This window comes from Natator depressus, chromosome 12, assembly GCF_965152275.1.
Source record: "Natator depressus isolate rNatDep1 chromosome 12, rNatDep2.hap1, whole genome shotgun sequence".
Lineage (NCBI taxonomy): Eukaryota > Metazoa > Chordata > Testudines > Cheloniidae > Natator > Natator depressus.
In genome coordinates this window covers 3845513-3859121 of record NC_134245.1, presented here as the reverse complement: position 1 = coordinate 3859121, position 13609 = coordinate 3845513, and the positions used below count along the sequence as shown (strand labels likewise).

The 13609-nt window shown below is 51.4% G+C and overlaps 1 protein-coding gene across 2 annotated transcripts in view; it reads right to left on the bottom strand.

Annotated features, from left to right (window-relative positions):
- The window catches only part of LOC141996408 (RNA-binding Raly-like protein), a 50045-nt gene extending 36747 nt beyond the window's left edge, over nucleotides 1-13298 (bottom strand). Inside the window, exons 1-2 of one of the 2 annotated variants that reach the window (XM_074968360.1) lie at nucleotides 13141-13298; nucleotides 3781-3859 (exon numbers count right to left, since the gene is read on the bottom strand). In XM_074968360.1, the coding sequence (XP_074824461.1) occupies nucleotides 3781-3859; nucleotides 13141-13177 (116 nt within the window). In that variant the 5' untranslated portion in view covers nucleotides 13178-13298. The remainder of the gene's footprint in view (nucleotides 1-3780; nucleotides 3860-13140) is intronic. The other variant, XM_074968359.1, reaches the window with a different exon arrangement.
- Nucleotides 13299-13609: the final 311 nt, after the last annotated feature.

The following is a 13609-nucleotide window of genomic DNA, read 5'->3' as shown; positions in this document are numbered from 1 at the left end:
TTGGATAACGGGTTTGTAAATCTGTAATTCTGACAGACACAACAAGGCCTGTCAAAAGGGAGAAGTGGGCAAGGAACCCGAAGAAAGAAAGAAAATGTGAGACTCAGGGCAAAGGGTGAGGTTGTGGGTGATTATTCCTTTAGCTCAGGGGTTCTCAAACCCCTCAGTGGGTTGTGAACTGTCAACCCCAAACCCAGCTTTGCCTCTAGCATTTATAATGGTGTTAAATATATTAAAAAGTGTTTTTAATTTATAAGGGGGGTCACATTAGAGGCCTGCTATGTGAAAGGGTCACCAAGACAAAAGTTTGAGAACCACTGCTTTAGCTCATAAAAACAGCAACCAGAAACATGGGGCATTTTGCAGGGAGCACTGGGGATTTGGTAGTGCCTTCCTTGCCTGACACATAGGGGAGTGATGTGTGGAGTGGTAATTACCACTGCAATTTGGAATAGCTCTGCATGCTAAAATTCCCCATCACTTTGTCGATGTCATTTCAGTGGCACTGGACTGATTGCAGTCACACACACTCCTGAAATGGAGGGGGCAGGGGAGAGACCCTCTCAAACCAGGAGCATGCTAGAGCTGCATTACTCCAGTCTCTCTGGCTCAGCACCTCTCCTGGCCATTCTTTCTCCCCCATCTGCTCCAACACTCCCACTCCCTCTGCTACTGAAACGGACACCCACATGGTAGTGGACTGATGTGAAAAGCTGCAAACAGACTGGTACTACACAAGAGAAAGAATGGCTGGGCGAGGTGGGAGCAGTGGGAGCTTCTCAGCATTGTTGGCTCAGCAGTATAAGTCTGCCATGTGGGAGGCCTGGGTTCGATTCCTGGTTAATGCAACAGTGATTCCCCCCGCGCAGAGTATTTTGCTTCATTCAGCTTCATGCTGTCAACAGCATTAACCCCCAGAGGGAAGTAAGACAATCACATGCTTCACAACGTGCACAACGGGCAAACTATACTGTCTGCCTGACTTAGCTCGGGAGCCCCAGGGGCAGGCCTGTGTCTCCTTGTAGGTACGGTGGCAAGCGTCCTGGGCGACTCTCGATATATAATAATGAATCAGTGAGAGGCCTGGAAGTGTAGGCAGTGCGCATAGGCCCCTAAAAGGCCGGATGTTTCTGCAGGCTCCCTAAGAGCTGCAGAGAGGTAACATGCACAGGTTAGTGGCTATCTCAGGAGAGCTGCAAGGTTTGGAGTGTCCTTCCATACAAACTGGGGGTGCTCTGTGCATTACTGTAGCCAGCGATAGGATTCACGTACTGAATAATAATGGCATCTAGAGGCCCTGTGCCAGATTGGGGCCCCATCACGCTAGGTACTGTACAAACTCAATGAGAGACAGGCCTGGCTCCAAAGAGCTTACCATCTGCAGAGACGAGCTCTGCATAGGTGGGAGAGGAAACAGGGGCAACTGCTCAGCCACAGTTACACAGCAGCAGAGCCAGCACCCAGACCTGGGTCCCAAACACTCAACCACACAACTTGCCCCACTGAAATGCAGCATACGGAGCCAGTATGAGCCACTGGATGGGGCATGAGCCTGGGGACCTGGATTCTACCCTTGGCTCTGCCACTGACTTGACTTGTGCTCTTGGCAAGTCCCTTGGCCCCTCTCTGACTTAGTTTCCTCATCTGTACAAGGCACTGCCGAGTGCTACCTGCCACTGTATTGCACTATAAATGAGCCATGTTGTGAGCAGGATGTTGTGAGCCATGTTGTGAGCTCCTCAAAGTGGGGTGCCCCAGACGCAGCCTGCTGAGCAATAAGCTGAGGATGGGGGGCAAGCAGCAGCAATGGATCTCGTGTGGCCAGGGAGGTCCCCCTCCTTGCCTTCATCCCAGCAGGCTGCGGCTCCATCCCCATGGCAACTGACAGAATAATTAGCAAGACAGAGCTCTGGCCAGCTGGCAATGTCCCTCCCGCTCCACACGCTACATTCCCTGGATCCCAGCTCTGCTCCTTAGGGAGAGTGCTGACTTGTTGCAGTTTAATCGGCAAGGTCAGTGGCTGCCCAACTTGCCTGTCTCCTTGCAGGTGAGTCGAGCCAGGCTCTTGGTGTCAGGCCCTCTGCTCTCCCATGAGGGAGTAATTGTTACAGTCAATTTGGTGCTGCAGTAGGAGTTACCCCTTCAGCAAAAGGCCTAACGACATGGGAGGGAAAGGTAGATGCTTTGCTATGGTTTCTACCATATGGTACTGGCCACCTTGGGAGGCAGGGTATTGAACTAGATGGCAGGTGCGAAAGCTGCAGATCTCTCGAGAATATCTAGATAGACTTATGTATAGTGCTGGGGAAGAGCCAGTGGTCGTGGTACATGTAGATATCAATGACATAGGGAAGGACAGGAGAGAGGTCCTGGAGGCCAACTTTAGGTTGCAAGGTAATATAAATATAAAATCAAGACTAGTGTGGAGAAAGTAAATAAGGAAGTGTTATTTACTCCTTCTTATAACACAAGAACTAGGGGGTCACCAAATGACATTAATAGGCAGCAGATTTAAAACAAACAAAAGGAAGCATTTTTTTCACACAACACACAGTCAACCTGTGGAACTCTTTGCCCTAGGATGTTGTGAAGGCCAAGACTATTACAGGGTTTAAAAAAAAAAAAAAATCTAGGTAAGTTCATGGAGGACAGGTCCATTGATGGCTATTAGCCAGGATGGGCAGGGATGGTGTCCCTAGCCTCTGTTTGCCAGAAGCTGGGAATGGGCGATGCGAGATGGATCACTTGATGATGACCTGTTCTGTTCATTCCCCTGGGGCACCTGGCATTGGCCACTGTCAGAAGACAGGATACTGGGCTAGATGGACCTTTGATCTGACCCAGTATGGCCATTCTTATGACTCTGGGTCTGAGCAAGTCTGGCAATACCTGTGTTCCTCAGTTCAATTCCCTGCAGTTTCCTCAGAGGGACCAATGTCTCCAGAAAATCATTTTCAAGGCTGGGATGATGAATTTCAGCATATTATTTCTAAAGCAGATTAACCTTTAGAGCTTCTAATTTCCATCGAGACACAGCCTTCTGACAGCCATGGAGAGCGGCGAGAGGAAACCGCCCCTGCCCCACCCCCCGGGAGAGCGGCGCAAGGAAACCGCCCCCCAACTGCCCCCGGGGAGAGCGGCGCAAGGAATCTGCCCCAACTGGGACATGAAGGTGCCCAAAGCACCAGCTCCCCCGTGAGCTCACAGAGAGTCTCTGTCACTCAGCTCCCCAGCCACTAGAGAGCAAGGCTGATACTGTGGGTGTAGTAGAGGATCATGGGTAATTAGGACACTTTATCTGAGGTGTGAAAACATGAGTCTGAGTGACTGTGACAGCAGGCCTCGTGCCATCATGGCGTTTCAGCAGGTCAGCAGATCTCCCCATCTCAGCTGGTACACCTGCCACCCCACCCCTTCCAGCCCCCCAGTGGGATGCAGTGCATTCTGGAAGTCACCTGTGGCACGACTAGAGACGTCATCCAGAGCCCAGCAGACAGACAGAGTTGAATGCCCTGCCAGGGGGCCTTCTGGGCTATGGAAGGAGAACCTGGAGCTCAAGGGAGGGAGCAGGATCTGGCTGAGTGAAGAGCAGAAGAAGATGGGATATGGGGAGGAGTGCTGGCAGGAGAAGAGAGACCATCGGGGCAGAGGTCTTGTCCCACGAGAGACACTCTGACGCTCTCCCAACACTACTGAGGATAATCCCCAGCCCCAAAAGCAAGCACCACTTAGCACAACACCCCCACGCCCATCAGAACAAAATGCGCCTCGCAGACTCACTGGTACAGGGTGCCGCCATGCTGCCGCTTCTGTCCAGGCCTGGCTCGGCTCGGCTTGGGTTCTCTGGCCATGTCCAAATCTAGGGGAAGAGACAGCAGGGGAGTGAGACAGGGCTAGGAGAGGGGATGAAACGGTCAACAGAAAGGAAGGGGAATATGAGAAGAAACAGCCGTATATTTCCGTAGGGTGGGGTTTCCAAAAACACCTCAGGGAGCTGGCAGCCAACACCCATTGGCTCTCAGGAATCACCCAGGCGCCTAACTTCCACTGATTTCAATGGGACTCGGGTGCCTTCAAGGCCCCCCACCCCACCCCTTTCTGAATGTGAACCACAAGCAGCAAGAGCCAGAGGAGTGATTATAGGGACCGAATGAATGACCTCCAGGGCGGCTCTCACATGTCACACTTCCAAGAACTTCACAGTGACTCCCTCATCCCCCCGCAGCAGGTCAGTCAGTGTCATGATCCCTATTTTACTGACGGGATCCAAGGCACAGAGATATTAGAGGCCACATTTTGAAAAACAGCTTCTGACTGGGGAAGGGAAGAGTTTTTGGTGCCTGACTTGAGATCAGGTGGGCCAACTGTCAGAGATGCCGGGGACGCTCAGTACCCATGACTTCAACTGGACCTCGGGGTGCCTGAACTGTCAGAAAACCAGGCTCATATTAAGCACCCAAAATCAGAGGCCACTTTTGAACACATTAGCCTAAAAGGAAACTAGCATCAGAGCCATGAGTTGAATGCAGTCCTAACTCCTAGTCATCGGTTGCAACCATCATGCAACACTCCACACACAATACTTCCACATGCTGAAGGTACAAAGGCACCATAACCACCACTAACCTACACCACCTAAGCACCCTCCTTTCCAGATTCTCCAATGACTGCCACAACCTCCTAGGACGCCTGATGACATTCTGAATGAGCAGGGCTTTAACCCAGTGACAAAACATGGCTGATGGCCTGTCTGTACACAGTCCCTCTTGGTCAGGTAAGGGGACAGGTTCCTGGACAGAGATGCAAATGGCCTGGGAGAGACCCTAGGAGAGCACAACAGCACTATTATTAGAGGTAGTCTGTATATTATGGTAGTAACTAGGAACCCCAGTCCAGGAACTGGACCCCGTGGTGCTAGGTGCTGTATAACTACACAAGCAATAAGGACAGGATGTGAAGAGGAAACTGACAGCCAATTGCAACGACAGGGGGCTGGAGGAGGCAGAATGAGATTATCCACAATAGAGTTTGGCCAGAGTAACATCACTCACATCCCAGTGGCAGGAGATATTTGATGACCACAAGTAGTCAGGACCTTGCTTCTGGGTCTCATCACAAAGCTAGTCATAGCGCCCCCTGTCAAGGGTGACCATATTTCCCAAAGGGAAAAAGGGACACTATGTGGGTCTAGCACAAGCCTTCCCCCCACACACACAAGTACAGGGCTAGCCTGAGCCACTCGGGTGAGCCCCCCATGCAGGGCTGGCATCGCTGTTTGGGCAAGGCTGGGGCTGGCATCACTACTGGCCCGAGCCCTGCCTTCCCCCTGCCCAAGACCAGCATGCCTTCACCTGAGCCCTGCCTCCCCCCCGTGCAGGACTGGCATCGCTGCTTACTCCAGCACATTCCTCCGCACCCCAACTTTTTTTTTTTTTTTTTTTTAAAGTGGGCATTTGTTTGGTTTGCTCTGGCCAACTGATCAAGCTGACAAGAGCAAACAGGACAAATGCCCACTTTTGCCAAAAAAGTCAGGACCGCTGGGACAGGGCTTAAAAAAGGGACTGTCCCGGCCAAAATGGGACGTATGGTTACCCTACCTGTCACCATGCTGCCACTCACTGACAAGCCAGCACTTCCTCATGCAGAGTGCTGGGCTTCTTTGAAGGTCTCTTGAACAAAGAGGCAGCCCAGCTTCCCCCTGGGCTTAAGGGAAGGAACCTGGGTCTTATAAAGAGGGCGACAGCAGCAGGGGAAGGCTAGTTACCCATTGATCTCTCTCACCCAATGGAGTCAGGGAGCTGCTGGGGAAGTAAGGGCAGGAGGTCCTGAAGGAGACTAACCAACAGTGGTCAGGAGAGCAGCAGAGGGGCTTTGCCTGTTGATCACTCTAGGCCAAAGAGAGGAAGAATTGAAGAAGGCGGAGTTCTGGCCAGGGGTGGCTGCTTGGTGCAGAGCAGATTGGGACAAAAGAAGAGCTCCAAGCCTGGCTGAAGATGTCAGAGCAGAAGCTTTGTGTTGTGTTGATGGACTCTATTCTGGGACTTTGAGGACTGTTTGTTATTAAGCCATCTACAGGCCGGGGTGCTGTTAGCCACACGAAAGCCCTGCTACGATGATAAAGTATTTACCCTCTAAGGAGCTGCCTGCCCCTTCACCTCTGCTTCAGAACAGGGGGTGCAGCTAGGGCAAGCTGTGACTGGTCTGCAGGCTGGCTGAGCCAGTGCCCCCTGCTGGTGTTGTCTCTGTAACCTCCCATGGTAGAGGCACCAGCATGTACAGCATGGTCACTGACACAGCTAGGGGGAGTGAGAGTTAGCAGGTTGCTAAACTTTAGCACACTGGGCTTCCAGCTGCTGTGTTTCTGGAGTCTTCAAAGGATTTATAAAAAGCCTGGTGGGTGAACAGCAAAAGACAAGGCAATCTGACCATCAGAAACGTTGCCCCTGGGGAAATCAATTACTCATGTCTCAATCTCAGTGTACTCGAGGGCCATATGTTCCCATTGGCACAAATGCACTTTCTTTGCACTTACTCTGTTTGAGAGCTTCATTTCAGTCCTTTCTTCTTACCCCAGGAGGTACCCTGGCTGCTGCCAGACATGGCCCAGACTGGTGGCCTGCTTTAGAAGGGCCTTCAACAGACTGGGGCACCTTAGGAGACTCCTGTGTGAGGCAGCCTCTCTGCAGACACTATCAGCAGATGGTGATTCCCAGCTTCCAATGGCAGAAGTTACATTGTCCCAGCACCACAGTTCAGGTTCCTCTATTGCTGCAGGCAAACAGCCACGTGAGGGGCTGTGCTTGGCCTTGTAGCCCACTGACATCCAGTTCTGGTTCTTCTCACGGCAGGAGCTGTATCCAAAGTCCATTCCAGGTGGGCACAGGAATCCTGCCCACGCTCTTATCTTTGCTCCTACTGAATGAACATAGGGGAGGAACCCATCCCTAGCTGCTCCACTAGAAGCAGTGCTGCTGGGCCCACTGCCAGGGCGGCAAATGATTTCCTGCGACTGATGCCATCCTTGCTTGGTGGCTTCACTGGGTGAGCATGAAACTCAATCTCAGGGTCATGGATTCAAGCCTCATATTTATTAGTAACAGCATGGATCAGTAGATAAGGCATTAGTGTGAGACTCAGGAGGCCTCCACCACTGACCTACTGTGTGGCCTTCAGCAAGCTGCTTCCCCTCCTCTGTCTATTTAGCCTGTAAGCTCTTTGGGGCAGGGACAGTCTTTGTTCGTATACGTACAGAGGCCAGCACAATGGGGACCAGATCTCAGCTGGAGATTCTAGATGCTGCTGCAGTACCAATAATAACGTGGCCCCAACCACACAGAGCTTGAGCCCAGGTTCAGTGAAGTTGGGCTGGATCAGGACAGAGAATGTTTTGACCTGGCTTAAGAACTGCACGGGTCAGTCCAGGTAGAGAACACGGTGCACTAACCCTGTCTGCATCCAGTGTCGCTGCCTGGTGTGCCTACAGCTGAGTGTGAACTGTGCTGACTGGGTCCAGAAGACTGTCTGGAAACAAGATTTGCAGAAGAATACGAGGCCAAGCCAGTCTGGCAAGATGTCACTCAGCTGGATGTCACAGACGGCTGATACCTAGTGCCTTTCAGTGTGGGACACTAATGTTCTTCCAGCCCACTAGAAGGAAAGCCCCTATAGTGATGGTCCTGCCAAAGGGGGCACCAGGGTCCTATGCAGCCTGGGGAGGATGCAACAACCTTTCAAGCAAGACCATTACCCACTGATCCCACCATCACAGTCAAAGCTGCCATGGACCATCACTGTCCATCTACCCCATGTGCCAGCCCCAGTCAGTGCTGGGGAGTCTCAGAGCTCAGTATCAGGGGTGCAGAGGCTTAGAGCTGGCAGGAAATAGCATGGAAGTGAAATCTCCTCTGCCTTCCCACGGTGGAGAGAATGAGTGACAGAGCCTCCCCACGGGCACGCCTTGCGCATACAGACCTACGGGGGTTACATGCAGTAGGAGCAAAAGCCCAGACTAAGAGCTCACCATTCCCATCAGCGCAGCTCCTGCTTTCCATCCACATTTGCACATCCCAGCACCCTGACTGGAAATCTATCTTGGTACCGACTGCACTCATCACCTGAATATCTTTGCTGCTGCATCCAAAGAGTAGTGACGGTACACCATGCAACTGCAGATCATGCTGGCTCCACCATTACTCTGTCCCCCTGCAGAGTCCATGTGTAATGCTTTGCAGAGATCCAGAGCAGGATTCAAGAACAGCTGAGACGGGCCCACACAACACCCAGTACGTGCTGAGATAGGACATAGAGAGCTGTGGAATTCCAGGCAGGGCCCCAGCCAAGCAGATGTGCTTCCTGTAATTGCCAGTTCTTTATCTTGACAGGGAGTCTTTAGTAACCTTTAGGATTCCACTAGTATGCTAGCTGCCAGTGCCTTGGAGGGGTCTGGGCTGCTCCGACAGTCCCTACTCTCTCCATGGCCCTCCATTTGCACCTGTTACACATCTGCACATCATCACCTGTGCAACGAACACTGTCTCCTCTTGTTTGCAGTAATCCCTGGAGCCCCATCTTCTGGAACGCTTCACCCGGAGCCCAAGTACCAGCTGAATTAGTATTCATGAAATGCTGATAGGTGTTCCCAGGCAAACAACAGATCCCTCAGCCACAACAGACTCAGCAGAGATGGCCTGCCACGGCTAAGAAGGAATGGCGTGGGGGAAGGAAACCATGCAAAGATACCCCCACTCATGTGCTTGCATACTTGGGAGACCTTTCACATTGCCACTGCCTTGCAGTGCTGCTGCTCCCAGACTCTCACTCCAGCAAGGTCATGCTGGCAGGCAGTGTGGTCTAATGGGTAGAACACTGGATTGGGATCAGGAGAATTAGGTTCTATTCTCTGATCTTTGTCACCTTTGGCAAGTCACGGCCCCTCTACCTTGTCTATTTAAAATAATAAGAAACATGGATGGCCCAAAATACGAGATTCACAACCAAAGTTTCATGCCCTAGGCTCAGCGCATGAGAGAGGAAGGGCCAGAGGTGAAAACAGGGATCTGGATCCAAGGTTTGGAGTGTTTGGTTCAGGCCATTTCCTGGGTCATCTAGCCCCTTTCCCTGCCACAGCAGGATTGTTCCCTAGAGTCTATCCTCCAGGCCTTTGTCCCATCTAGTTTGAATTGTCCCTAAGCAACAGGTTCCTTCCAGCACTATGAAACCTGCACTACACCGTTATCACTCCAACCCACTGCTCCTATCTGCGCTGCTCTGTACCAGCCAATAATTCTTTCTCCTTCTTGGTGTTTACAGGCTCCATATTTGCAGGCTGTTGTCATGTCCCCACCTTAGCCATGCTATATATTCAGCTCTTCCACGACCAGTCTGTCTCATCATTCTGCTGCTCTTCTCTGAATCCCTTCCAGTTTCACTCTCTCCTCTGGGAACGAGGTGTCCAGAACTAAACACACTATTCTAGGTGCGTCACGCAGATCAGGACTATTCATTCCTTGTCCGCGATGTGATGCCTCTGTCCAAAAGAGCATTGCTGCCACATCACACTTCACATTCGTGTCTAATTTGCCCTCTACTGTCATCTGTCAGTCTCTTTCAGCATCACGGCCCTCCAGGTTTCACTCTTCCCTTGAAAATCTGTAAATCGGATGATATTGTCCCCAAACCACTGTGCATTTTATTCCAAGAGGAATCTCATTTTATTTTCTGCCCATATTTCCAGTTTCTCTCAATTCACCAGTATTATTTCTATCCTCTCTGCGGTAGGCAACTATCCCAATTTAGTGTCATCTGCAAATTTAAGGCCAGATTCAACCACTCTTTATGTTGAATAGCAACTCACTCTATCCCATTGACTGGCAGACTCTGGCACATTTAACTAACATGAGGTTTACCTTCTTCCAACCCCTATCCACTTGGATCCCCACCTCTCCACCTGCAATTTCAACTCCTCCTTTTCAGTGCCCTTTGGTTAGGGTTTAATAATCAATTTTTAGCCCATGTAATGTCCATATCAAAGCCAATCCGAATCTATTTTAAGGGTATGATTTTTGTGAGTCACTGTGGCAAATACTTTCCTAACCTCTAAATATATCTAATTTTGTCGAAAAGCATGAGCAAGATTTTTTTGGCTAGAACTCATCTTTTTAAACCTGTTCTCATTATTGCTCATAGTGCCTTTATCCTCCAAAGAATTAGTGCTTTCTTTTTGCTTTTAATATTTGTTCTATTATTTTACTAAGGTTAAAAATTAGACTTCCAGGGCAGGAATTGCCAGGATCAGTCCCGCTTCCTTTTTTGAAGATCAGTACAGCTTTTACTATACCCTGTCGACCAGATAATGCTCTAGTTGTCCAGGACTTCCAAAAACTATCGTTACCTATTTGAACTGCAGCACAGCTTGGTGGAGACCAAACCGCTGATGCTACTCACTGCATCTCGTTCACAGTGGGGAAGTGTCCATATCACACACACACAAAATCTGACCAACATAACAGGAGAAACCAAGTACTCTCTGGTGTGACTTCTGCTGGCACTGGGGTGGACAATGGGAGTGATTTGGGATTTCATAGTAACTCTTCCATGAAGGCACATTAGTAACACTAAGGCCCTGTCTACACTAGACTTTTGTCAACGAAAGTCAGATTTCATCAAGAAAACCGCACACACTACAATGCTCATTCTGCCGACAGTGTCTGACAGTGGCCAGCATCACATGCTTCAGAAGGATGTGCAAGAAATCCCCTAGTGGACAATAATGGAATAACCTGTCCCTAGGGGAAGGGTCTTCCCAAAATCCTTTCATACTTGGCTTGTGCCCTGAAGGAGTGTCCACATTCCATCTAAAAATACTGGTGTTAATATCCTTTCTGAAAAAGCTGCAGATGTCCTCATTATCAATATAAATGTCCATTCTGTCTTAGGACCCTTGGCTTCATCAATATCCTGTGGCAGCGAGTTCCACAGCCAAATTATGCTTTGTATAATGAATTTCCTTTTTACAGTTTTACATTTGCAGTCTTCCCATTTGAAAAGGAGTACTTGTGGCACCTTAGAGACTAACCAATTTATTTGAGCATGAGCTTTCGTGAGCTCATGCTCAAATAAACTGGTTAGTCTCTAAGGTGCCACAAGTACTCCTTTTCTTTTTGCGAATACAGACTAACACGGCTGTTACTCTGAAACCAGTCTTCCAATTTGACCATCCCTTTGTTCTAGTAATCTGAGAGAGGGTGAACAGGAGTTCCCAATCTCCCTTCTCTAGACCACTCATTATTTTGTATTCCTCTATGTTTTGTATACTTCCTCACAGCCCCTCCCTAAACTAAACAGACCCCATCTCTTCAATCTTGCCACACACAGACGTCTTCCCTCACCAATTATTTGTGTCACCCATATTTGAAACCCATCAATTATTGCTATATCCTTCTGGCAATGAAGTGGCCAGAACTGAATACTGTATTGCTGGTGAAGCCAGACCACTGATTTATAAATTGGCATTATAATATTTTTATTATTACCCACTCAGTTCTTTAAGCACCCTAACATTTTGGTTTTTTGACTTTTGCTGCCACCTTTCACTGAGTGACATCCAGGACCTTTTTCTTGAGTTGTTACAGTTAATTTAGAACAAAATAAGGTATAAGAGTAGTTCAAATTATTTCTTCCTGTGTGCATTGCCTTGCACTTCTCAACATGAAATATCACCTCCCACCATGCTGCCCATTCACCTAGCTTAACTGGGTCCGTCTGAAGTTCCTCATGGTCTTCTCAAGTCTTAACTAACCTAAATGGTCCTGTGTCACCTGCAAAATTTTGCTACCTCACCTCCTTTTCCAGATCATTGATAAATATATTAAAAACTGTGGTCATAGTACACAACCTTGTTAACCTTTTGCCAGGTTGAAAATATTCCTGCTCGTCATTTTTCTGTCACTTAGCCAGTTTTTGATCCATGCCAATTCTTTATTTCAGACTCCAGTTTCCTTAGTAGCCTGTCATGAAGGACTTTGTCAAAAGCTTTTTGAAACTCCAAATAAACCATGTCAGCTGTTCTCCCTTTTGTTGAATTCTAATAGGTTGCAGAGGCACGCTATTCCTTTGCGGAAGCCATGCAGATTTATCCCTATCAGAGCATGTTAATTTAGGTGCTTTACCATTCTATTTTAATTATTATTTCAACCAGTTACAGAAGTGAGGCTCACTGCTTTGCAATTCCCAAAATCGCCCCACCTTTTACTTCCAGGTACATTTTCTTCCCTTCAGTCCTCCAGTCCAGTAACTAGTATTCATAAGAGACGGCACATTTTATCAGCAGTTCAGCCACTTTATTCCTCCAGAACTCTTGGGGATACCACCCCGTCCTGGGGACTTGTTGCTCCTTAATTCCCCAGTTGCTTCCAGCACCTCCTTTCTTGGTGTCTCAAGCTCCGACGGTGTTTCCTCCGGTTCCTTCGGGGGCATTTTGCCCCGGGGACGTCAACCGCTAAGGACACACCTGGAGGCGAAGGGGCCAAGGCGCCTACTGCGGCTGCCCCAGACAGGAGGGCAGGGCCCCAGATGAATGGCAGCAAAGGCTCCTTTTGAGCCCAAATACGAGACCAATGCCGAGAGTGGGTTTCCTCAGCTCAGGCCGACTGTACGGTCCCAGGAAACTTGACCCACTGCGCCTAGGAAAGCTTTCCTGCTGCAGGGGAGCGAAGCAGAGCCCACCAGAGGCCCAAGGGGCTACCAGCGGCTCCTCTCACCTGCTCACGGCCCAGCCGCCACCTTCCACACCCAGAGCCTTGGGGGGAGCCCGCACGGGAGGGGGAAGCGGGGCGCCCCGCCCGGCTTGGCTGCCGCCCCTCCGCGCTCGCCACCACGCAGGCCCTCGGGCAGCCCGGCCACCCTGCGTCAGAGGCCGCGGGCTCCCCCAAACCCGGCCCCGGCCCCGGCCGCTCCCTTCGGCCCCCGCGGCCGAGCCGGCGCCAGGCGGGGCAGCGGAGAGACGGGCCCCGGCCCCGGCCCCGGCCCCGGCCCCGGCTCGCCTCCGCCGCGGCGGCGTCGTCCCCCCGGGCCATCTTGTGAGGGGAACGGGCCGCACCCCGCGCAGGCGCAGGCAGGGGCAGGGGCGCGGGCCGTACTTACACCTCCAGCACCCGTCCTCGCTGCCGAACAGAGTCATGCCCCCGGGCAGGGCCCGCGGCAGCTGGGGGTCTCGGCGCGCGGCACCCGCACGCGCTCGGCTCGCAGCCGCTCCTGCCCCGGCCGCCAACGGACGTCGGGACTGAGGGCTGTGCCCGCGGAATGTACCATCGCCTCTCGTGGTGACGGGGGGGGAGCGCGACGCGCGAAGCAAACCATCTCCGAGGCGGCGGGGGGAGGGGGGGCGTATTTCTGTACCACGGGCCCGGCTCCGCGCAGCGCCGGAGCCGGGGTTCGGAGCGCGGCGCTGCCCGGCCGGCTGCTGTCTGAGGGCCCGATCCTGCTCCCACCGGAGCGAGTGGCAAAGCTCCCGCCCTGGGCGACGGGCCTGGGGCCTGCAGCCGAAGGGGCGGCGGGGAGCTGCGCACCCGGCCGGCCTGGGGCCCCGCGGCAGGGCTCGCCTTCGGGGGCT